The following is a 22,126-nucleotide window of genomic DNA, read 5'->3' on the forward strand; positions in this document are numbered from 1 at the left end:
AGTTTTGCTAGCACCATTTGTAATCTTTTCCCCATTGTAAATTCTTGCCTCCTTTGTCATAGATTGACCATATAATTGTGGGTTTATTTCTGGGCTCTCTATACTATTCTATTGACCTATGTGTCTATTTTTGTGCCAGTATCATACTGTTTTGATTACTACAGCTTTGTAGGATATCTTGAAATCTGCAGTTGTGATCCTTCCATCTATGTTCTTCTTTCTCAAGATTGTTTTGGCTACTTGGAGTCTTTTGTGGTTCCATACAAATTTTAGGGTTTTTTGTTCTAGTTCAGTGAAAAATGCGATTGGTACTTTGATAGGGATTGCACTGAATCTGTAGATTGTTTTGGGTATTATGGACATTTTAATAATATTAATTCTTCCAATCCACAAGTGTGGAATATCTTTCCATTTGTTTTATTTTCTATTTCTTTCATCAGTGTTTTATAGTTTTCAGAGTACAGGTCTTTTACCTCATTAGTTTATTCCCAGGTCTTTTTGGTACAATTGTAAATGGAATTATTTTCTTAATTTCTCTTTGGCTTCACCATTAGTGTATAGAAATGCAACCAATTTCTATGTATTAATTTTGAATCCTGCTACTTTACTGAATTCATTTATTCTAATAGATTTTTAGTAGAGTCTTTAGGGTTTTCTCTGTATAGTATCATGTCATCTACAAGTAGTGATAGTTTAACTTCTTCCTTATCAATTTGGATACCTCTTATTTCTTGTCTGATTGCTGTGGCTAGGACTTCCACTACTATGTTAAATAAAAGTGGTGAGAGTAGACATCTTTGTCTTATTCCTGATATTAAAGGAAAAGCTTTGTTTTTTACCATAGAATATGATGATAGTTATAGGTTTTTCATATATGATCATTATCATGTTGAGGCATGTTCCCTCTAAAACTACTTTGTTGAAAGTTTTTCTCATGAACAGATGTTGAATTTTTTCAAATGCTTTTTCTGCATCTACTGAAATGAACATATGGTTTTTATCCTTTATCTTGTTGATGTGATGTATCATGTTGATTTATAAATATTGAACCATCCTTGCATCCCTGGAATGAAACCCACTTGCTCGTGAATGGGTTTTTTTTTTTAATGTATTGTTGAATGCAGTTTGCTAATATTTTGTTGAGGATTTTTACATCTATGTTCATCAGGGATATTGACCTGTAGGTTTTGTTTGTTTGTTTGTTTGTTTGTTTTGTAGTGTCTTGTCTCCTTTTCATATCAGGGTAGTGGTGTCTTCATAGAATGTATTTGAAAGATTTCCTCCCTCTACTATTTTTTGAAAGAGCTTGAGAATAGGTATTAACCCTTCTTTAAATGGTTAGTAGAATTTACCTGTGAATCAGTCTGCTTCTGGACTTTTGTTTATTGGGGAGTTTTTGGATTACTTATTCAATTTTGTTACTAGTAATTGGTCTGTTCAGATTTTCTATTTCCTTCTAATTCAATTTTGGAAGATTATATGTTCTTAGGGTTCTGTCCATTTCTTTTAGGTTCAATTTCATAGTACTCTCATAATCCTTGGTATTTCTGTGGTGTCAGTTGTCACTTCTTTCATTTCTGATTTTAGTCATTTGTATCCTTTTTTCTTGATGAATAGGACTAAAGGCTTATCACTTCCGCCTGTCTTTTCAAAAAACCAGCTCTTGGTTTCATTGATCTTTTCCATTTTTTTTAAAAGGCTCTATTTCATTTATTTCTGCTCTTTTATTTCCTTCCTTCTATTCACCTTGGACTTTTTTTTTTTCTAGTTCTTTTAGGTATAAGGTTAGATTGAGATCTCTTTTATTTCAAGTAGACCTGTACTGCTATAAATTTCCCTTTTTGAACTGCTTTTGCTGAGTCCCAAAGATTTTGGATAATTGTGGTTTCATTTTCATTGTCTCCATGTATTTTTTGATTTCCTGTCATTTCTTATTGACCCATTGGCTGTTTAGTACATGTTGTTAGCTTCCATGTGTTTGTGTTTTTCCAGTTTTTTCTTGTGATTGATTTCTAGTTTCATACTATTGTGTTCAGAAAAGATGCATGATATAATTTCTATCTTGAATTTATTAAGACTGTTTTGTGGCCTAACATGTGATCTATCCTGGAAAATGTTCTATGTGCACTTGTAAAGTGTATTTTGTCATTTGGGGATGGAATGTTCTGTGTATACCTAAGTCCATCTGGTCTGATGTGTCACTGAGCAACACTATTTCCTTATTGATTTTTCTGCCTGGATTATCTATCCATTGATGTAAATGGGATGTTAAAGTCCCTGCTATTATTGTATTATTGCCAGTTTCTCCCTTTATGTCTGTTAATATTTGCTTTATGTATTTAGGTGCTCCAATGTTGGGTGCATAGATATTTACAATTGTTATATCCTCTTGTTGGATTGACCCCTTTATCATTATGTAATGCCCTTCTTTGTCTCTTATTGCAATCTTTGGTTTAAAATCATTTTGTGTAAGTATTGCTACCCTGGCTTTTTTTTCCTTCCATTTCATGGAATATCTTTTTTCTATCCTTTTACTTTTAGTCTGTATGTCTTTATGTCTGAATTGAATCTCTTATAGGCAGCATGTAGAGGAATTTTTTTTAATCCATCATGCCACTCTAGAACATTTAGACCATTTGCATTTAAAGTAATTATCAAAAGTTATATACTATTGTCATTTTGTTATGTTTTCTGGTTGTTTTTGTAGTTCTTCTCTGTTCCTTTCTTCTTCTCTTGCTCTCTTTCCTTGTGATTAGTGACTTCCTTTAGTGTTAATCTTGGTTTTATTTTTTTGTGTATCTATTACAGATTTTGCATTTGTGGCTACCATGAGGTTCATATATAACATTCTAAGTATATAGTAGTCTATATTAAGTTGATGGTCACTTAAGTTTGAACACATTCTAAAATAACTTTTTTACTCCCCCCCCTCCACATTTTATGTATATGGTGTCATATTTTACATCTTTATATATATGCGTTTTTTTTTGTTGTTGTTTTGTTTTTTTACTTCTAGTTATGGCCTTTTCTTTTCCACTTAAAGAAGTCCCTTTAATATTTCTTGTAAGGATGGTTTACTGGTAGTGAACACCTTTAATTTTTGTTTGCCTGGGAAACTCTTTTCTCTCTCCTTCGATCCTGAATGATAATCTTGTTGGGTAAAGTATTCTTGGTTATAGATTTTTCCCTTTAAGCTCTTTGAATATATCCTGCCACTCCCTTCTGGCCTGCAAAGTTGCTGCTGAAAAATCAGCTGACAGTCTTATGGGGGTTTCCCTTGTATGTAACTTTCCTTCTGTCTTGCTGTTTTTAAAATTCTCTATCTTTAATCTTTGATATTTTAGTTATTGCATGTCATAGTATAGACCTCCTTGGGTTCATATTATTTGGAACTCTCTGTGCTTCCTGAACCTAGATGTCTGTTTCCTTCCCCAGGTTAAGAAAGTTTCAGCTATTATTTCTTCAAGTAAGTTTTCTGCCCCCTTTTCTCTTTTTCTGGGACCCCTATAATGTGAATGTTTATTCACTTGATGTTGTCCAAGAGATCACTTAACTTGTCCTCATTTAAAACCCTTTTCTTTTTGCTGTTCAGCTTGGTTGTTTTCTATTACCCTGTCTTCTAGATTGCTGATCTCTTCTTCTTCATCTGCTAATCTGTTGATTCCCTCTAGTATATTTTTCATTTATGTTCTTTAACTCAACTTTTTTTTTCATATCTTCTCTTTGTTAAACTCTTTATCAGGCATATTGCTTATCTCCATTTCATTTTGTTCTTTTTTTGAGGTTTTGTTTTGTTTGGAGCATATTCTTCTATCTCCCCATTTTGCTTGACTTTCAGTCTTTATTTCTATGAATAGGCAGAACAGCTACTTCTCTAAAATTTGAAGGAATGGTCTTGTGTATGGTCATCCCCTGTGTAGGCTATGTGTGTCTGTGTGTCTGGTGACTTTGGCTGGCTGGAGCTGTGGCTGGTGTGGGCTGGAGTCACCCTGGTGGGATGGCTGCAGGCCAGGGTGGTCATGGGGCTCTCTGCACAGAGAGTGTCCTGGAAGGACAGCTGAGGCTGAGGTGGGTACAAGCTGGGAGGTCCTGGGGATCTCCACATTACAGCTTTTTTTTTTTTTTTTTACAATTATTTACTTTTAACTGTTTTTGAAGATTTCTGCAAACTTTTGGTTAGATGGTTCTCATTTTAGACCCATAGCAACATCTTATGGAATGTTCAATTTGGCATAAGCTGAAAATCATGGGATGGTTTGGTATTCCTATCACCACTCTTAATAATCGAAAAGCATATTCCATAACTAGTAGCCAAAATTTCAGTGAAGGATTTGTATCCCAATTTTGTGCATCTGCCATAAGTGCATAATACCTGAAGATGGGCTAGAGCATCCAAACTGGAATGAAATACTGAAGTTTCAGTTACTGTTAACCTTAGTTTGTATTTCTAGCAAATGTATCATTTAAGGCATTGGGGAGAAATTGTTAAAATGCCTAAAAGTTGGGAAAAAAACTTAAATGACATTCAACAAGATTTCAAGTAAACTATTAAATCAAAGATACCATCAACTACAAGGCATACCATTATATTATAGAACAAAAATATGGGAATATTATATTGGTGACATGTTATAATTTGACAGGTATTTTCTTTCAAAAAAAAATAAGACAGCATTTCAAAAGAGGCAGAAACAGTCCCATAATATGTAAAATGCTGAAATTTAAAATTTTAATCACTAAGTTTAAAAAAGTAAAAGTATTATATTCTTGTGTATATCCATAGAAAGAATTATTAATAACCTTTGGATATATGCAAGAAAAGATATTCTTTAAATATATTAAGAAGAATTGGCACATTCTGAGAATGGGCTATTTGTTGAATTGGCTTTCGGCAAATTTACCTGCTTCCCTTGGAAGTGGGCAGGTACAGAGTAAATCAATCTGTTGAGGTGTGGGTATCGTCTCTGCCCCTCTGAGAGTTGAAGACTGGACTTCGTGGTGGCATCATCCTGGCATTCAAGGGGACCAGCTGCCCTGGCCCAGTCTCTGCAGGGCTCTGATCTGCCCCTCCTCTCCTAGCTATCCTGCTGGCCTCCCGGGAGCTGATCCGCAGCAAGCGTTTAAGGCAGATGCTTGAGGTCATCCTGGCCATTGGCAACTTCATGAACAAAGGGCAGCGTGGGGGTGCCTATGGGTTCCGGGTGGCCAGCCTCAACAAGATTGCAGATACCAAGTCCAGCATTGACAGGTGGGATCTTGTCTGCTTCCTTATCTTCCATCTCACCCCACCCTGGCCTCTCCCTTCCTCCTCCCATTTCCAACCCTAACTCCTTGCCTTTTCCCCCTGACCCCTCCCCCTAGTTTCTTCCTGGCCTTCATTCCTTTACCCCTGACCTTTCATCCACAGAAACATCTCTCTGCTCCATTACCTGATCATGATCCTGGAGAAGCACTTCCCTGACATCCTAAACATGCCCTCAGAGCTACAGCATCTTCCAGAAGCTGCCAAAGTCAAGTGAGGGGCCCTTCCAAGTCTTCTTTCTCCCTGTGATCACAGCACTCTTGTCTAAATTTCCTTTCATTGCTACTGTGGGATGACTAGGAATGGGCAGTGTCTCAGGGTCTGCTTTTAGGAGAACCAAATGAAGACTGGCTACTTGCTCTCAAATCCTTATTTCAGACATGCTCCTAGGAAACACAGTGGGGAAGTGAACCAGGGGTGGGAAGAATACTAATAACGGAAGTATTATTAAGCCAGCTACCCCTGGGACATCCCTCCAGGGAAGTCTGTGAGACCGCTTAGGACACTTATTCAACTTATCCCATCTGAGAGGTGAGGGAGCTAGGATATCATACCCCATCTCCTGTCAGTCATGGGCTGAGTGTCTCTGGGCAGGGCATGACTCTGGACATAGGTACAGGCAGAGGGAGCTCTGGGATCCAGAGAAAGTGCTCGCATCATTGGAAGTCAGGATTGTACACTACAATGGATGGTCCAAGGAGATATGGATGTGGCACAAATGATATCCGCTACAGGCAAGAAGTCAGACCCCAACAGCCATAGGCTGATAGAAGCATCTCCAACAGAAGCAGAAATGCAGTGGAAAATGGTTAATATGCAACAAGTGCTTAGTGCATGTTAGAGTTTTAAGTATTACCTGCTGGTATCAAAAAGAATTAAAAGAGTTTTAAGTATTACCTGCTGGTATCAAAAAGAATTCAAGTCAGAAGCCATGTGTTAGAAACCTAATATTCAACGTAACATTTCTAATCTGGAAGGATCTTCAGAATATAAGTTTTACCCCTGTTATTTTATAGAAGCACAGACAGAGCACAGAGGGGAGGTGATTTAGCAGGGCTGGAGCATGGGTCTACTGACTCCAAAGTCATTGCGCTTGGCACTGCCATCTGCCTGAACCACCCTCAGCAATTCTCCCTTCCTGTGTGTCTTCCCACAGCCTGGCAGAGCTGGAGAAGGAGGTGGGCAACCTCAGGAGGGGCCTCAGAGCAGTTGAGGTGGTGAGTACATCATCTATGCCTGCCTGGGTTTGAGGGGGTGCTGCCTGTGTCTGTGCTGAAGGCCATACCCTGTGCCAGTTATTCTAGCACCCCAGACAGGAACTTTGGGACACAGAAATGCATCAGACAGGGTCTGCCATCTGGAGGCCTACTATCTGGGGGTCTGTCATTTGACCAAGTGATAGGCAGCAACAGAGCTAGCCCATAGGAAAGGATGACTGGATTATTTAGGGCTTAAATTTAGACTCTCAATGAGCGGACATCTGAGACGAGCGAGGTTACTGTCCAGCATGTGTATTGGGCACTAGAGGAGAATGAACCATAAATTGGCCCCATGCTTAAGTCTAATTCAAGTGGATAGGAAAGAGTAGCTACATCTCTTGGAAGCCAATTAGGCACAGGTAGCACATAGTGTGTGACACTGGGCACAGCTATCCCCAGAAATTCCTGCCTTATGTCTCTTCTCCCTGGGTCAGTAGAGGATCTGGGGGCTGCACCCAGGTGTCTAGTCATCACCATTCCTGCTCTGATGGCTTCTCAGATGATATGGTCTCTGGCCCTAGGCTAGCCTAGTCCCATATGGCAATGGCCCCAATCCTTTGTCATCCACCTTTAGGAACTCGAGACCCTTCCCATCTTCACTGGGGGAAGGGGGTGGTAGGCAGGTAAGGGGAGAATGAGTTAGAGAATGAAGGTAAATATGAGGAAGAACTTTCCATTGCCACTGTGGTGGTGGAGGGGGCAATTTCCAATTTATAGCCCTTTAAAGTGCTACTCAAAGCATGGCCCATGACCAGCAGCATCCGTATCAGCTAGGAGATTTAGAAATGCATCTCACACTTGATTCTGCACATGCATCACCTATAGGTCTTGTTGAAATGCAGATTCCCTAGGTCTGCGCTAGAGCCTGAGTGTCTGTATTTCTTCAGATGTCCCAGGTGATGCTGTTGCTGGTCCCAGACCACACTGGGAGGCAAGCATCTGGAGAAAGAAAGATGGCAGTGGTGCATGAGGGATGTCTCACACAATTCTGAGGGTGGCAAAGATTGTGAGAGCTTAGGCAGGGAAGGGTGGGAGATGTGATGACCCTCAGAATTCCTGACTTTTATGCTGGCACCCATCTAACCAGCATATCACTCTCCCTCCTCAGGAGCTGGAATATCAGAAGCGCCAGGCACGTGAACCGAATGACAAGTTTGTCCCAGTCATGAGTGACTTCATCACTGTCTCCAGCTTTAGCTTCTCAGAGCTGGAAGACCAACTGAATGAGGCCAGGGACAAGGTAAGTGTGGCCCAAGCTCCCAGTCTGACCCCCATCCTAACCTCTCCCCCCTCAACTTTTTACGTAGACACAGCTCCTTCACCCATTCCTACCCCAGATGGCCCAGAGGGACAAACCCAGAGTCACAGAGCTTTGAGGAAAAATAATTTCCTCACTCCCTTAAGAAAAGCAATAGCAAATCTGTTGCAAAGATCATAAGCCATTCACCAGGTGTAGGTACCATGTGGTATTTTACATTATTTACCGCATGACCTACCTTAAATAACCTTAAAAGGTTATTACCCCATTGTACAAGTATGTACACTGAGATATAGAGAGGTTAAGAAACTTGCCCAAGGTTTCCCAGATGTGATGGACAGAGCTGGGTTAGAATCCTGACTCCAGAGCTCAGCTTTGGTCACAGTTGCTGTTGCCTCTTCCTGGCTTTCCAACATCCTCATGGACCCCATTGGTAGGGGTCCTCATTCAGGAGGTCTGGGGTAAGCCTGAGATGCCCACGCTGGTCCAGGCACACTCTGGGTTGAATTAGAGATGGTAGCTGTCAATAAATGTCAGAACAGTGCCTGACACACACAATTAGAGCTAATGTTTTACATCTATTAACTCACCTCACCCTCACAACACTATGAGGTAGAAGCTATTGTCCCCATTTTACAGCTGAGGAAACTGAGGCACAGAGGAGTTAAATTAGCCCAATAACTATATGATCGCTGGGTCCTCTTGAGTTTGTGACCTTAGGAAGTACTTCCCAAGGTCTGCAACTCCTGATCCCATACCTACACCATAACAGACCCAATGGTAGCTTTGGGCAGCCTCTGTCAGCCAGCTTGAATTCCCAACCTCCCCTTGGTGTCACCCTCAAGCTTTTCCTTCAGCCTTGTCCCTGCCCTGATGATAGCAGGTGTCTCCCCCTCTCCAGCCCTGCTCCCCTCTGTCAAAGGTCCCCGGCCTTGGACTGGGCTCTGTGCTGACTGGAACCCAACTCACCACATGGGCTGAGCCACCATGCTTTGGGGCGGGGGCAGACTCTCACCACCCCTTTCCCCCTAACAGTTCTCCAAGGCCCTGATGCACTTTGGGGAGCAGGACAGCAAGATGCAACCAGACGAATTCTTTGGAATCTTTGACACCTTCCTGCAGGCCTTCTTGGAGGCCCGGCAGGACCTGGAGGCCATGAGGAAGAGGAAAGAAGAGGAGGAACGGCGGGCACGCATGGAAACCATGGTGAGAGGGCTGGGCTGAGTGGGGTGCTACTGGGGGAGAGCAGGAGGCAGCAGGGAGATACAGGGTATCTCAGCAAGCAGGAAAGTGGGGCCAGCTGGTCAACACAGGCCTCAGGGTGCACAGGTTGGAGTTTGTGCCTGCTGGGAGGCCATTCGTTTGACAGCTGGACTGTGGGTGGCTGCTCTGGCCTCAGCCCACCTCTCACTCTTCCTCCTCCTGCAGCTGAAGGAGCAGAGGGAGCGGGAGCGGTGGCAGCGGCAGCGGAAGGCCCACGCGGGCAGCGCGCTGGAGGAAGGCGGCGAGTTCGACGACCTGGTGTCAGCGCTGCGCTCGGGTGAAGTGTTTGACAAGGACTTAAGCAAGCTGAAGCGCAGCCGCAAGCGGTCGGGGAGCCAGGCCTTGGAAGTCACCCGGGAGCGGGCAATAAGCAGGCTAAATTATTGACCTGGGGACTGGCCACAGCAGGAGGCAGGAGACGGGGGTGGGCTGAGGGGCTGAGCGGAGGTGGCCGTGATCCTTAGACAATTTGGTGCTCAGTTGCAACGGGCCCTGGGCTGGGCCCTGGGGTGGGGGCAGTGCGTGGCAGGACCAGGGGTCCCCGCACTTACCTGGAAGGGCTCCTCACATCTCCTGTTCCGTTATTCTTTCTGCATCCAAGGCGGACTTAGACATCCCTGGCAGGCCCTGCTGAAGGAGCCCTGCCCCCCGCCACCCCACCCCCACCCCAGCAAGGGCACGTACGTGTTGGCACACAACTGTTCCAGATCTGGATTGGACAGGTCCACGGGCCTTGTCTGGATTCATGTGCAGTAGGGAGTTCATGGTGGGGTGGGCCCCCTGAGAACCAGGGTGAGAGAATGCAGGCCCCCATCCCTCAAGAGGAGGCTTAATGGAACATGGATCTGGGGGCAAACTTTCCTCTTGGATGGAAAAGGAAGAGGCATTAGATAGTCTAGCTAGATAGGTTTCAAAAAAGTGCTGGGAAGACGATACAGGGACCAAGTCACCAGGACACAGAGTAGCAGTGCCTGTTTCCTACATCACAAGTCCTTTGGCCCCTCTTTCGCATGTCTTAAGTCTCTCCCTTCCTTCCCTACCGCCATCTCCCTCCTATCTACTAATCCTGAATCTCAGAACGCTCACCTTTGGGTTCCCACAACTATGGCTCATGAGCAGGTACTTGATGAATCTGGTAAGGGGTTCAAGAAAGACCCCGATCATCACCATACCTCGTGCCTTGGGCCTAGGGACCCTGGAACAAAGCTCTCCTCACACATCCTCTGTACAACCCAACCAGTCTTGAAGCGAGACAGTGACCACACCTGTTGGCTGGGAATTCTGATAGCCCCTCACTAGAGGGCAGCACTTGAATGCCTAGCTCCACTCTGGTGCTCCCTGATCTACCACTTCCTGTTCATCAGACCCCAAACTCTTTCTCTAAGGTCTGTCTCAGGGCAGAAGCCACGGGGACCTCCCCCTCTGTCCAGCCTGCGGAAGGCCGCTTCAAACCACGTGGACCTGGCTAAGGCTGGCCCTGGGGTGTCCTGAGATGGTCCGAAGGGCCAGAGCTGCCCTCTGCATTTACATGTGATCGCTGAGGCATTCAAACTGGGGGCCAGAGCAGGCAGGGGAAGCTAGGGAGATGGGATATGGAGGAGAGGCAGTTTCCCGGGGGGTGCACTGCCTGAAGGAACCAAGGGCAGAAGGCTGGGTACCAGAGATGGGATGGGGGCTGGGACCCACCTCTCAATTCAGTTCTTCAGTCGGACTTCCCAGGGGTCTATTCTGGTCCTCCCATCCACTCCCACCTTCCATTCTGTCCATCTTGAGCTGTCCTTGGTTGGGGGTGGGGTGGGGAACAATGGCTGTGTCTAAACAAAACTTCTATCTTCTGAAAGAAGGAAAGGTCAACTCCATCAAGGTTTGTCTTTTCAATCCATTTCTTTGCCCTAGAGTTGACCTATTATCCTTAGAGTCTGGCCTGCCTGACTCTCCATCAACCAGCTCCTTGCCATTCTATCTCCCCGGCCCTTCTGTTTCTCACCTTCCAACCTACTCCTCCAGCTCAGGGTTATTGCCAGTGGCCACACTGGTGGACTAGGCCCACTCCTCAGCTGCTTATCATCTTTTCCCTACATCAGACTCCTAGGGTAGGGCCAGAGTAGCTGCAGGGGCAGCAGGGCGGGGGGCATAGTGTTGGTGAGCCCAGCATGTGTTGGTTTGAGGCGGGGAGGGATGTGAGCAAATGCAAGCCTGGCCAGGCTAGAGGGGAAGAGGCCAGGCTAGAGGGGAAGAGGCCATCCTGGAGTCCAGGTGAATGCAAGATGAAGGCTTTGAGGAAGAACAGCTGCAGAGGGCTCTGTTATACCCATCTGTCTACCCAGCAGCGCGCCCCCCACCCCCCACCAGAAGCTGGCATTGGGATGATGGGAAGGTCATGGGTGGGGTCTCTGAAGGTCCTCTCCCAAACTGGCTGGGCTGAGGTCAACCTCCCCTGCAGGGGACAGGGGCGGGCTCTGCTTCTATCACCAGCATGTTCAAACTGTGGCATTCCCACTCGCCATGGAAGACTGGATACGTACCAGGAAAGACAAGGAATATAGAAGTCGTTCAAGACATTCTGGATCCACAGAAAAGCACACTTTGGTTTACCTGTTTACAGAGGACACATACCTTGTTCCAGGGCTCAGGCTTCTCACCCTGAAAGATTTTTTTCCTTCTCTATTTATTATTTTCTATCTCTGGCCAGTAGAATAGCCAGATCTACAACAGTGCCTTGGACCATGCACCATCACAGTTGCCTCAGCAAGGGGCTGGGGCCCCGTGGAGATGGTGGAGGAGTTGGTCCTGGATATGCTAAATGTTTACGCCTATTTGTTCCTTAGTCTTTCCTCAGTGTCCTTCTCACCCCTCCTGCTCCCTTCAGGTAAATTCCTCCAGCTGTCTAATTTTGTGTCCAATGTAAAATTCAGTTAACCTAATCCAACCTGTCCCCTTCTCAGCAGCAGCACCCACACCTCCTTCCCGGTGAGGGAAGACAGGTGTGTTTGGGGCAGCAGGAGGAAAAACAATTCTCCAGGTCGAGACGGAAGGGTCTGGTCCAGGCTCTCCCCACCCCCATCCCATCTTTACCAACTGGGGTGCCATTTTCCTCCAGCCTTTACCAGGGATGCCTCCATGCCCTGGCTGCTTTCACCAAGCTGTCTCAGACGACAAGTGAGGCTAATGTACAAAATCTGCAGCGTCCTTTTTACCTGCACCATTTTTATAAGAATATATTGTAATACTAAAAAAATATTAAATCCATACCATCCCCATCCAGCCTGCCTTGAAACCTGTGCTTTCTTCCCGTGTGGGGACGTGAGGTGTGCTCGGGAGCAGTCACGGGGGCAGGGGGGGAGGGTTAGAGCCAGCTCATGTCTACTCTGAGAACACCAGTCGTTTACATTTTCAAAAGTTTTGCCAGCCGGTTCACATTGTACGGGTAGTGTGAAATCGGCCACGGAATTTGGCCTTTTCTTTCCCCAAGAGCTGGTTGTCAAACATTCGCCAGCACCCGTGGGTGTAGGGCAGAGGGAAGCAGGCAGGCAGGGGGTGCCACTGAGGATAGACTCGAAGATGCCTACCCACAGAGGCGAACCCAGCCAACCAGTCCAGTGTCTGGGGATGTGCAGACCAGGAACCTCTAAGTAAGTGCACCCCCTTGAACTTTGGACACCCCCACTGGACACTTCCTGCAGGCGGTGCATCTCTAGGCCTCCCACTTCACTCCTACCTTCTCCCAAGGGAAGACGGGGGATCTACAGAGCATGTGCCCCTTTGGCTTTTATAGCACCCTTACTGCTCCTCTTTCCCGGGGGGGGGGGCGGGGGGGAGGGCAGGGGCATGACTTCATGGCAGCTCAGTGCCCTCCGCACAGAGAGTCCGCATTCTTGCATCTCCAAAGCTGACACCGTGGCTTTATTTTGTGCACCTTGAGGGTGAAGGCCATCTTCAGCTCTCTTCTTTCCCGGGTATGTCCCAGAATAAAGGGGTGTGGGCAGTGGGTGGAACAGCAGTGCGCAGGGCCAGGCGTGGGGTGTGTGCCTGGGGCAGGAGTCCTCAGGGCTGCTGCCTGTTGTATATCCCGTTCAAGCAGAAGGGGCTGGGAAAGGGAGCTGCTAGCCGGACGAGTGCAATGGTGAAGCCAAGACCCTGCAAGTTCAAGGGGGCCTAGATGCAGGCAAAATGAGGCAGGAACTGGCCCCTTCAGAGGGTTGGTAGGGGTGCAGCTCCCCAAACTCGGGAAGGCAAAACTGCTTTAGAGAAGTAGTAGAACATTCTTAATGCAAACCATGCCCTTCCCTCCTCAAAGTGGGTTCCCTCTGCTTCATGAGCCCTATGCTCCCCCCACGGAAGGAGAAGAGGAAACCCAAAATGAGGAGTGGAAGTTATAGATCGGGCTGTCTGAAACTGCATGGGTTCTCTGGGGGCTATTTCAGGCAATGTGATTTCTCGGCTCTCCAGCGCTGCTCGCGGCGACCCCCGCCCCGCCCCCACGACCGGAGTGTCCAGGAAGGCTGACAGGAGACCGTGCAGCTCACTAGAGATGGTGTAGCGGTAAAGGGGTGGGCTGATCTCGGGCTCCTGCTGGTGGAGGTAAACAGGGACAGGGTTACAGGAACTTGCCGGAACTGCATCCCACCTTGACCTGGCTGGGCCGGGGGATGAGGGGCAAGAACTCTAAGTCCGCTGGAAGTCCCCCCGCTGACCCCCGGTCTTGCTCAGGAGCTTGATCTCCCCCAACACGATGTCTCTGCTGACAGCCTTGCACATGTCGTACACAGTGAGGGCAGCCACGGCAGCAGCGGTCAGGGCTTCCATCTCCACCCCGGTGGGGCCCCGAGCCCGGCAGGACACCCGGATCCCCACCGCATGGCGTGTGCCGTCCAGCTCCAGCCCTACCTGCACGTGGCTCAGGGCCACGTGGTGGCACAGAGGAATCAGCTGGCTGGTCAGCTTGGCCGCCTGGACTCCGGCCAGCTGGGCCACCGCCAGGGCATCACCCTTCTTGAGCTGGTTCTCCTGGATGAGCTTGAAGGCCATGGGCCCCAGGAGGACCACGGCTGAGGCCACAGCCACCCGCTCCGTGTCTGGCTTCCCGCCCACATCTACCATAGCTGCCCGTCCTGCTGTGTCCACATGGGTTAGTTGGTCCGAGGTTGGCAGGGGTCCTGAGGGGGTGCCAGGAGCCCGGGACACTGCACTAAGGCACTTTGGGTTGGCATCTGAGTTGAGGTGGGAACTGCAGTGTCTTTGAGGGCAGACGGACCCCAGCAGCCGCTGGGCAAGGAGAGGGGCCTGGGGGACCCAGCCTCCTTTCCACAAAATCATCATCTGGTTGGAGAAACTCCCTCTGTGTCTTAAACCCTGAACACGAAAGGGGTCCTGGGAGGAAATGCTTGGAGTGGCTGGTGGGGAATCTTGGAGCATCAAAAGTAACTCTGGAAAGCAAGAAGGAAAGAGAAGAAAGGCTAAGCCCCAAAGGGAAGTGTTTTCCCCCACCTCTTCTCCCACCTTTTCCCTGCCCACCTCGAGTTCTTGCTTCCACCCTGGGGAGAGAGGGATGAAGAGCAAAGAGCACAGTGAGAAGAGAGAAAGCGGGAGGTATGCAGACAGAGGGTCCCAGAATACAGGTCTGCAGCCCCTCACGGCAGGCGCTGCGCAGGGCACAGCCCCACCAGTATCTCTGGGCCCGCGGGAGTGGAGGGGGGCACCCCTGCGCTCTCCTCCACACCAACTTCCTTGTCGCCGAAGTTCCCTTCAGAAACACCTAAGGTCCAAAGACTGCAGCCCAATCACATGACCTTTCCCTGTCCCTGCCTTTTTCTGGAAGCTACAGTGAGGTCTCAGCCTGAACTACCACCCACAGTTACTCTCTCCTCTTCACATTCTCTATGAAGAGTTAACAGTAATTATCGAATTTACAGAGAAGATAGTAAGGGAAATATTGTGTCTATTTCAACAATGTCTCTGAAGCCCCCTCAAGGACATCAGAAGTACCCACGAGTGACAGGCTGATCCAAATGGTGCCAAGGGCCTTGGGAGCCTTGCAGGCTCTTGTTACCCAAAGGGTGGTCTGTTGCAGAGCCCCAGTCCCAAACCCGACTCTGAAATGACAAGACCCCCAAGCGATTCATGTGCACATGAAAGTCGGAGACCCTGTTCTAGGCAACTCCTGGTTTTACAGAAACCAGACCAGCTTGTTACTCTGTGTCCTTGAGAGGAATAATATACCTTATGAAGCAGATAGGTCTCCCAATATCCAGCTTCCCAGCTCTGGGCCCCCCCCGGCCAATGTCAGAGGTACAACCTCACTCCCAGGGTGGCCACAAAGGCATGCCCCACTCCTTGCCGTCAAGGTGTGTCAGCATGGGTCGAGGCCCATCCGTAGGACTATGATGCTGGAAGTGAGGGAAGAAGAGAGATGGTCAAGTTTTCTTCCCAAGGGAGGGCTTCGGTGAGCTGCCTTACCCTCTTTGGGAAGCTGGTATGGGAGGTAGTCCTTGGGCTGTCTCTGGCCCACACCAGCCTGCCTTCCTCTGGGCCCCTGCACTCACTTGGTTCCAACCCCTGGAGAAGTGAATCCCTTCCCCTAGTTTTTCTCACTGCTTTCTCTTGCCTGCTGATACAATTCAGAAGCCCAGATCTGGCTGTGGCCAAGGCCTCCCCTGCTCTCGTCTGGGCATTTTGGCAGACGGGTAGCAGCATCTGTAAAGCTCCTGATGGGCCAGCCAGTTCCCCAGAGAACACATGGGACTTTATGCATATAAGGTCCCAGGAGTTAAGGAACTAGGCAGTTGAGATCCTGGCTGCCTCCTCCCTGAAAAGGTCAGGAATATTCTTAGCTGGCTGCCCCAAGCTCTGCCCAGCTCCTGTAATGGTATCTAGGCTGGGAGTTTCCAGAGCCCAGGACGGGGTCTCTGTCTTAACCAGGAGTTCCATGTTCGGGGCACAACCACCTTAGTGATCATAAACCTGGAGGGCACCCTGCCTCAATTTCTAGTAAGAGAAAAGGATGACTTCTGTGGTACGTAGACTGAGGGGGAGCAATCCCCAGGGAAGAGAAGACACAGGAAAGCTGGAGGGTTGAGAGAAGATGGAAGAGGAGCAGAAGAAACACAAGGATGTGAACATCAGGATGAAATGCAGGATCTGGGAGGTGCCTTAGGGCAGGAGCCCCACCCCCCGGGATCCCCCAGGGACAGGGGTGAGTGGTTACGTACTGATGGGTCACCCACCGATGAGGATCATGGGCCGGTTCTTCATCTGGGCAATACTGAACATGCCTGGGGTAAGGGAAAGATGGGGAGGGAGAGGAAAGCAGGAAAGGGGGACGGGAGGGGTGGGGAAAGGAGAGTTCACTGAAACCATGGTGGACACAGTGGTATGACAACCCGGGGACATGCACTCACCTAGGCGCACCCTGACAAAAAGCCCCCGCTGCACACTGCAAAGTCACCCATGACAGAGCCAGAATGGGTGCCCTTGGGGGACACAGTGGGTGCCCGGGACCCCACCCTCCTGACAGAAGGCAAGGTGTGGGATGAGACAGGTGCAGTGCCCCTCCCCCCACCTCCCCTTCCCCTCTACCCGATAAAACAGCCCAAGAGAATTCAGGGCTCCCTCTCCTGCACAGGTTCTGCTGTGCCCATGCCCCCGAGGGAGGAGAACCATCACCACACCCCTGGTCTATAAGTGCCACAGGACGGACTGGGCACCACGACGGGCACAGAGTCCCACTGGCTTCCTGCCCATCTTTGCTCTGTCCCCTCAGCCCCTCCGGCCCACTCGGCAGCCAGCCAGCCCGGCCTTCCCCATGCCCACCCCTTACCTGCATGCTGCCGCTTCTTCCTGCCCACAGCGGCCCCGATGATCCTCAGCAGCTCCTCCTCGGAGGCCCCTGCCCGCAGGTGATCCCGTAGAGACACCTCGGAGTTCCCGAAGAGGCAGACCTGTGGGCGGTCACCATGGGGGTGAGAACATGCCTCCCTTGGCCCGGAGCCTTGGGCCCCCTGCCTAGAGTCCCCCGTGGGCTGGGCGCCAGCATCCAGGCCTCCTGTGGCTGGGTCACACTCAAGGCAGGACTTCCTGCAGTGAGGGACAGAAGGTGCCGGATGGTGAAGTTAGAGAGGCCAGAGGGGCAGGAAGCAAAATCAGACATCCCACAGCCTACATCTGATTTACAGTCAGGTTACCTTCAGCTTATAGAGCATACCATAAAAAATTACACAGTTGCCAACAGAGACAGCACATAAAAATCCAGATCCATACCTTCTCCTGAGATGTTCCACAGAGTAGCCTACTGCCTTGAGAACGGACCCCAATCAGCTGAGTCCCAGCAGTCCCCCCAGATGCAGCACCCCCCAGAAACATCCCATTTCACCCGTCCCCTCCTGGCCCCTACACTCACAGACATTACCCGCCTGCCCCTGCACCCACTCCAGTTTGTGACCTGGACTGATGACTGACTGGCACAGGCCTGGTGGAGCTGGCATCTTGAGGCCATTCAAACTCGCCACGCCCCACCTTCTGAGGGAGGCTGGCTGCTCTGGGGGCTCCGTGCTGGAGGAGCCAGTCCCAGCAAGTGAGATACCGACCCTTCTCCCACAGAACTTTATAAAGCGCCTACTATGTGCCAGCTCTATAGAAGGCACTGTGGACACAGATGACAGAGGGACGAATGTGGCGCCTCTGAGGGCGGAGCGCACTAGAGAAGCTACAGACAGAATCTAAGTGGAAGGTACACCTGCTTCACCCTGCTGGCTAGTCCCCATCCCTCACTCCCCCACCAGGCCCCAGGGTCCACCCTCTGCACCCAGGGGCTCCACCTTCTGAGATCCCCTCCAGCGGGCTTCTGCCTCAGTTGGCTGCTGGGAGATTGGAGAGTGAGAGGAGAGAAAGATCGGGCATTGCTGCCCTGCTTCTTCCAGGCTCTGCCTTCTCAGGTGGTTACTGCTCCCCTCCACAGCTGCAGCTCCAACCAGGCGGCCACCCTGCCAGGCTACAGCTCTCCATGGGCCCTGGGGACGCCGCTTCCTCCCCTCCCCCTCCCTCTCCCCCAGGTGCCTCGACATCCCTTCCAAGTCCCCTCCATCCCACACTATAGATAGCCTCTCTTCAGAGCCCCACCTTCCATGTCCTGAAGGAGCCCTGACTAGACAGATGCCACCCATATTTTAGGGCAATTCCACATCTCCGGCCCAGAAAAAAAGCCCTGGCTTTTGAACAAGTGCTGGATGGTCCCTTCTGGATGTCCAACTCCATGCGTCTGATCTCTGATCTCCCTCCTCCCCCATGCTAAACAGCTCCCAAAGCCGACCGGCCCCCCCGGACGCCTTCTCAGTCCGCCCCCCGCCGCCCCCCCTCATGCCTTACCAGCTCCTTCATTCCTCCTTCCTGTCCTCGCCTCCCACTCTTGCCTACACAGAACACTGTTAAAGGGCCATCTGACTAGTCTTCCTGTTTCCAAATTCAACCAGTGGGTTATTCCTCCTCAGACACGAATGGGAGTCATGTCCTCCCTTGTCCAGAAACTGCACAGCACCCTACTGTCCACAGAACACACACTGTCCATTTCACCTGGGGATATCTGGCATTAATCTGCCCCAGCCACATTAGCACGAACTCCAGACAAGTGTCCTCCCTCGCCCTCCTTCTCCACTCTTCAAGGTCACCAGTGTCCAGGATGCACTCCCTCAAAGCTCACCACCCTCACAGCCTGTCTGGCCACTCATCTGACACCGAATTATGCACTGCCACACATCAGCTCTTTATTGGGTCTTATCAATGAGACTGCCTCTAAAGGGAACGAGTAGGTCTACGCCTCTTGGACATTCTCCACAGGGCTGAAGGCACGGTATGTGCTGACCAGGTATGAGTAATGGACGTTGGTTTCAGAGTGGAGCCCCTGGCCTGGAAAGGAGCCCATCGGGTGGGGGCTGCGGTCCAGGGCACATGGACCCTTCACCTCTTCCCTGCCCACCCTGGTAACATCGAGCCTGGCAAGTGGCTCCCAATCAACCGGAAGTTACTGTAGGGGCCCCGGGAAGGAAGGCCATGGGTTCACTTTCACCTTCTGTCCCCATGCTCCCCCCAAAACGGACCCTATTTCGCCAACCACACCATGTGCCCTGCTACCTGCTAGCCTCCCCTCCATCTGGGGGCACAGGTGGGGAAGAGAGATTGACAACACAGAAGTGGCAAGGGGGCCCTTGTGGGGAAAGGGACACTTACCTTGAGGTTCCCATCAGCCGTGATTCGCAGTCGGTTACAGGTTCCACAGAAATGCTCAGACATGGACGTGATGAAGCTGAGCTGGCCTCGGAAGCCAGGGATTTTAAAGGCCTGGGGTGAGCAGGGAAAGAAGGGCAGTGGAGGGGATGGTGCTGGATGGGCCACCAATGGCACCAGAGCCCCCACTCTTCAGCCCTCTCTGGAGGAGCCCCACGGAAGGGAGCACCCGCGGCCCCGAGCCAACAGAAGACTCTGACACAATGCATGACCTACGAGCTCTCTGCTTGCACCTGGCCTGCCGGACAGCAAACCTGCTACGGATTCGGAGGCCCACGGGCCACATGGCCAGAGCACCTGCCCACCGCTCACTGAAGTGTGGCCTAGGACAAGGTACTTACAGCCGCCCCATGCCCCATGCCCAGCCTGCTGCTCTGCCCACCAGGAGGCAGCTGTGAAGGCACGGTCATGCCTCCTGCTACACGGTACTGCCCTGCCTCGCTGCATTCCGACCTCAGTGCCCGCTCTTCCGCGCTCCTCCTCCCGACCCAGCCCCACTCTCCTGCCCGTAACCTTGGCTGTGCTGGATTCCTCCTCAGGCAGCTTCTCCAGCTCTGGCCACTGCTGCTGGAGGGTGTTCAGCATCTCCTTGTAGCTCACCATCTTCTTGAAGTTCCACCTGTTACCTGTCTCAGGATTGGAAGCCACTGAGTCACAGAGTTGCAAGGGCCTGGGGTCTTTAGGTCCATCCTCCCACAGAGCCCAGGAATCAGTTCTGCCCCTTGGACGGGAGGGCAGGAGGGCTGGCCTAACACAGGTGGGTCAAACCAGACCAATGCCTGACGTGGAGATGCCTCTGATGCCCCATCATAGCCCTAGCCCTGGCGCCTGCCCAGGCCTTTCCCCCATCATCCCTGGGGAAATTCCTACTTACACAGCAGGCCCCAGGGTCAGCAGCACCCACAGGGTCCATCAGACCTTGTCCACCCCACTCAACCCTCCCCAGGGTCCTCAGCATCCCCACACCACGCTCTCAGCCTGGCGCTGGACCAGTTCTGCCACCAGGCCCAACCTCCTCCTCCCTCCCCGCCCCAGGTCACTGACCGTTGAAGGGCATGTACTCTATGAAACGCACGTCCAGAGGGAGGCCCTCGGTCAAAGCGACGAAGTCCAGAAGCTCGTCCTCGTTCAGGCCTCGCATCACCACACAGTTCACCTGGCCGGGGACAAGGGGACCACAAGGGCTGTCCCCCCTGCACTCTTTTTCAGGAATGACCTTTGGGGGTCTGGCACCTGCCTAGGTTCTCCACTGGAGGGCCCATTCCGTGTCTCTCTCCCCCAGTTCTTAAGTTGGGGATTCCCAGGGGGTCACTGGTTTTCTCCCCTCCTTTGTAGGGTGTCAGGGGCACGCTGGATCCAGGGGGCAAGGAAGGGGGGGTACGGTATAGCTGGCTGCACCGGCCAGCACGGGGAGCTGCCATGGGCCCCGACGCCCGCAGCGGACGGCCTAGCCAGGCTAGAGGGGCAGAAGTCCGAGGTTCAAAGCAGCAGCAGGGGCTCACCTTCACAGGGCTGTAGCCCAGCTCGATGGCCTTGTGGATGCCCGCCATGACCTTGTGGAAGCCTGCGAGGAAGGAGGGAAGGGTCTGGAAACTTTCTCTTTCTCCCTCTCCCCTGCCCCCCTTACACCCAGAGGGAAGCACCAGAGCAGTAAGGAGCCTCAGAGACCCCCAAGTCCAGGGGCCAGATAGTAAATATTTTAGGTTTTGTAGGCTAAGAGGTGAAATTGAGGATATTATTAGGTATATCTTATAAAGACTGTATTGACTAATTACAGAATCGGATAATTGAGTACAATTTTTTATAACATAGCTCTACAAATGTAATGGAGGAATGGAATTCTTTTTGCTGGGATAATACTTTGCTTAACTGGGGGTTCATAGTTAATGTTCCCTATCATCAAGTTGATTATAAATATTATCTGTCAAATTCACTCTTGGCTCCCAGGCTATAAAATTAAAAAAAAAGCAGGGGGCTGGATTTAGCTGGCGGACTGTAATGTGCCAACCCTTATCTAGGTGACCCCTCTCATTGTCCAGATGGGGAAACTGAGGCCTGAGGAGAGGCAGTGCCCTGCTGGAGGCCTCACGCTGCGTGCCTCACCACGTCAAAAACTAATGATGTATTGTATGGTGACTAACATAACATAATAAAATAAAATTTAAAAAAAAACTATTAGTAGGTTAAAGTTTGTGGCAATTAATATTCTAACTGAAATGATAATCTAATGTACAAATTATATGAAAATCAGAAATTATTATTTCTACATTTTTAAAATACAAAAAAGATATGTTTCAAAACAAAAAAAAGAATGCAGGTTTCTAGACTCCTTTGTCAGTGCTTTTAAAGTCTGTCCATTCATGCACTCTGCCCGCTCGCACCGTGCACTTCCTAAGTGCAAGGTCTGTATCAGCACGAGTGAGCAGTTAGTATGCATGTGGTTCTCCCATCTCTGTGGTTAACCACAGTACCTGTGATCCCAGGTTGGCTTCTCCTCACCTCCACTCACTCTCGGCTCACTCGTGCGTCCAAACATTTGAGTGCCTCCTGCACACTGGCCCCTACCCCACCCTGCACAGCCTGATGATTGTGGTGATTCACAGCTGGGCCATCCCCCCGGGAGAGGGTGGCCAGATGATGGCCTCCATGGTTTCCCTGTAGCATTTTTAGATGGCCCGGTGAGGGAGGGAAAAGGGAGGAAAGTGTGGCTTTCACAGAAAATGTTGTTATGATAATCTAGAAGTTTCTTCCTTTGTAAAGCACTCTACC

At 50.0% G+C, this 22,126-nt stretch overlaps 2 protein-coding genes across 9 annotated transcripts in view; one reads left to right on the plus strand and one right to left on the minus strand.

Moving 5' to 3' along the window:
- The window catches only part of DAAM2 (dishevelled associated activator of morphogenesis 2), a 125,662-nt gene extending 113,316 nt beyond the window's left edge, over positions 1 to 12,346 (plus strand). For all 3 annotated transcript variants that reach the window (XM_064597575.1, XM_045866832.3, XM_064597576.1), the window contains 6 exons: positions 5,080 to 5,248; positions 5,408 to 5,515; positions 6,459 to 6,519; positions 7,670 to 7,801; positions 8,855 to 9,025; positions 9,248 to 12,346. In XM_064597575.1, the coding sequence (XP_064453645.1) occupies positions 5,080 to 5,248; positions 5,408 to 5,515; positions 6,459 to 6,519; positions 7,670 to 7,801; positions 8,855 to 9,025; positions 9,248 to 9,469 (863 nt within the window). In that variant the 3' untranslated portion in view covers positions 9,470 to 12,346. The remainder of the gene's footprint in view (positions 1 to 5,079; positions 5,249 to 5,407; positions 5,516 to 6,458; positions 6,520 to 7,669; positions 7,802 to 8,854; positions 9,026 to 9,247) is intronic.
- The window catches only part of MOCS1 (molybdenum cofactor synthesis 1), a 48,382-nt gene continuing 27,316 nt past the window's right edge, over positions 1,061 to 22,126 (minus strand). For 3 of the 6 annotated variants that reach the window (XM_045866835.3, XM_064597577.1, XM_045866836.3), the window contains 7 exons: positions 20,860 to 20,921; positions 20,402 to 20,513; positions 19,871 to 19,983; positions 19,301 to 19,411; positions 16,899 to 17,019; positions 16,306 to 16,353; positions 1,061 to 14,508 (listed from right to left, as the gene is read on the minus strand). In XM_045866835.3, the coding sequence (XP_045722791.1) occupies positions 13,748 to 14,508; positions 16,306 to 16,353; positions 16,899 to 17,019; positions 19,301 to 19,411; positions 19,871 to 19,983; positions 20,402 to 20,513; positions 20,860 to 20,921 (1,328 nt within the window). In that variant the 3' untranslated portion in view covers positions 1,061 to 13,747. Of the gene's footprint in view, positions 14,509 to 14,561; positions 15,469 to 16,290; positions 16,354 to 16,898; positions 17,020 to 19,300; positions 19,412 to 19,870; positions 19,984 to 20,401; positions 20,514 to 20,859; positions 20,922 to 22,126 lie in introns of those variants that run through there. The other 3 variants (XR_010413618.1, XM_045866840.3, XM_064597578.1) reach the window with 3 other exon arrangements.

Source organism: Mirounga angustirostris, unplaced genomic scaffold (genome assembly GCF_029215605.1).
Source record: "Mirounga angustirostris isolate CCGP_5_RB_7025 unplaced genomic scaffold, mMirAng1.0.hap1 SCAF_8, whole genome shotgun sequence".
NCBI classification, from domain to species: domain Eukaryota; kingdom Metazoa; phylum Chordata; class Mammalia; order Carnivora; family Phocidae; genus Mirounga; species Mirounga angustirostris.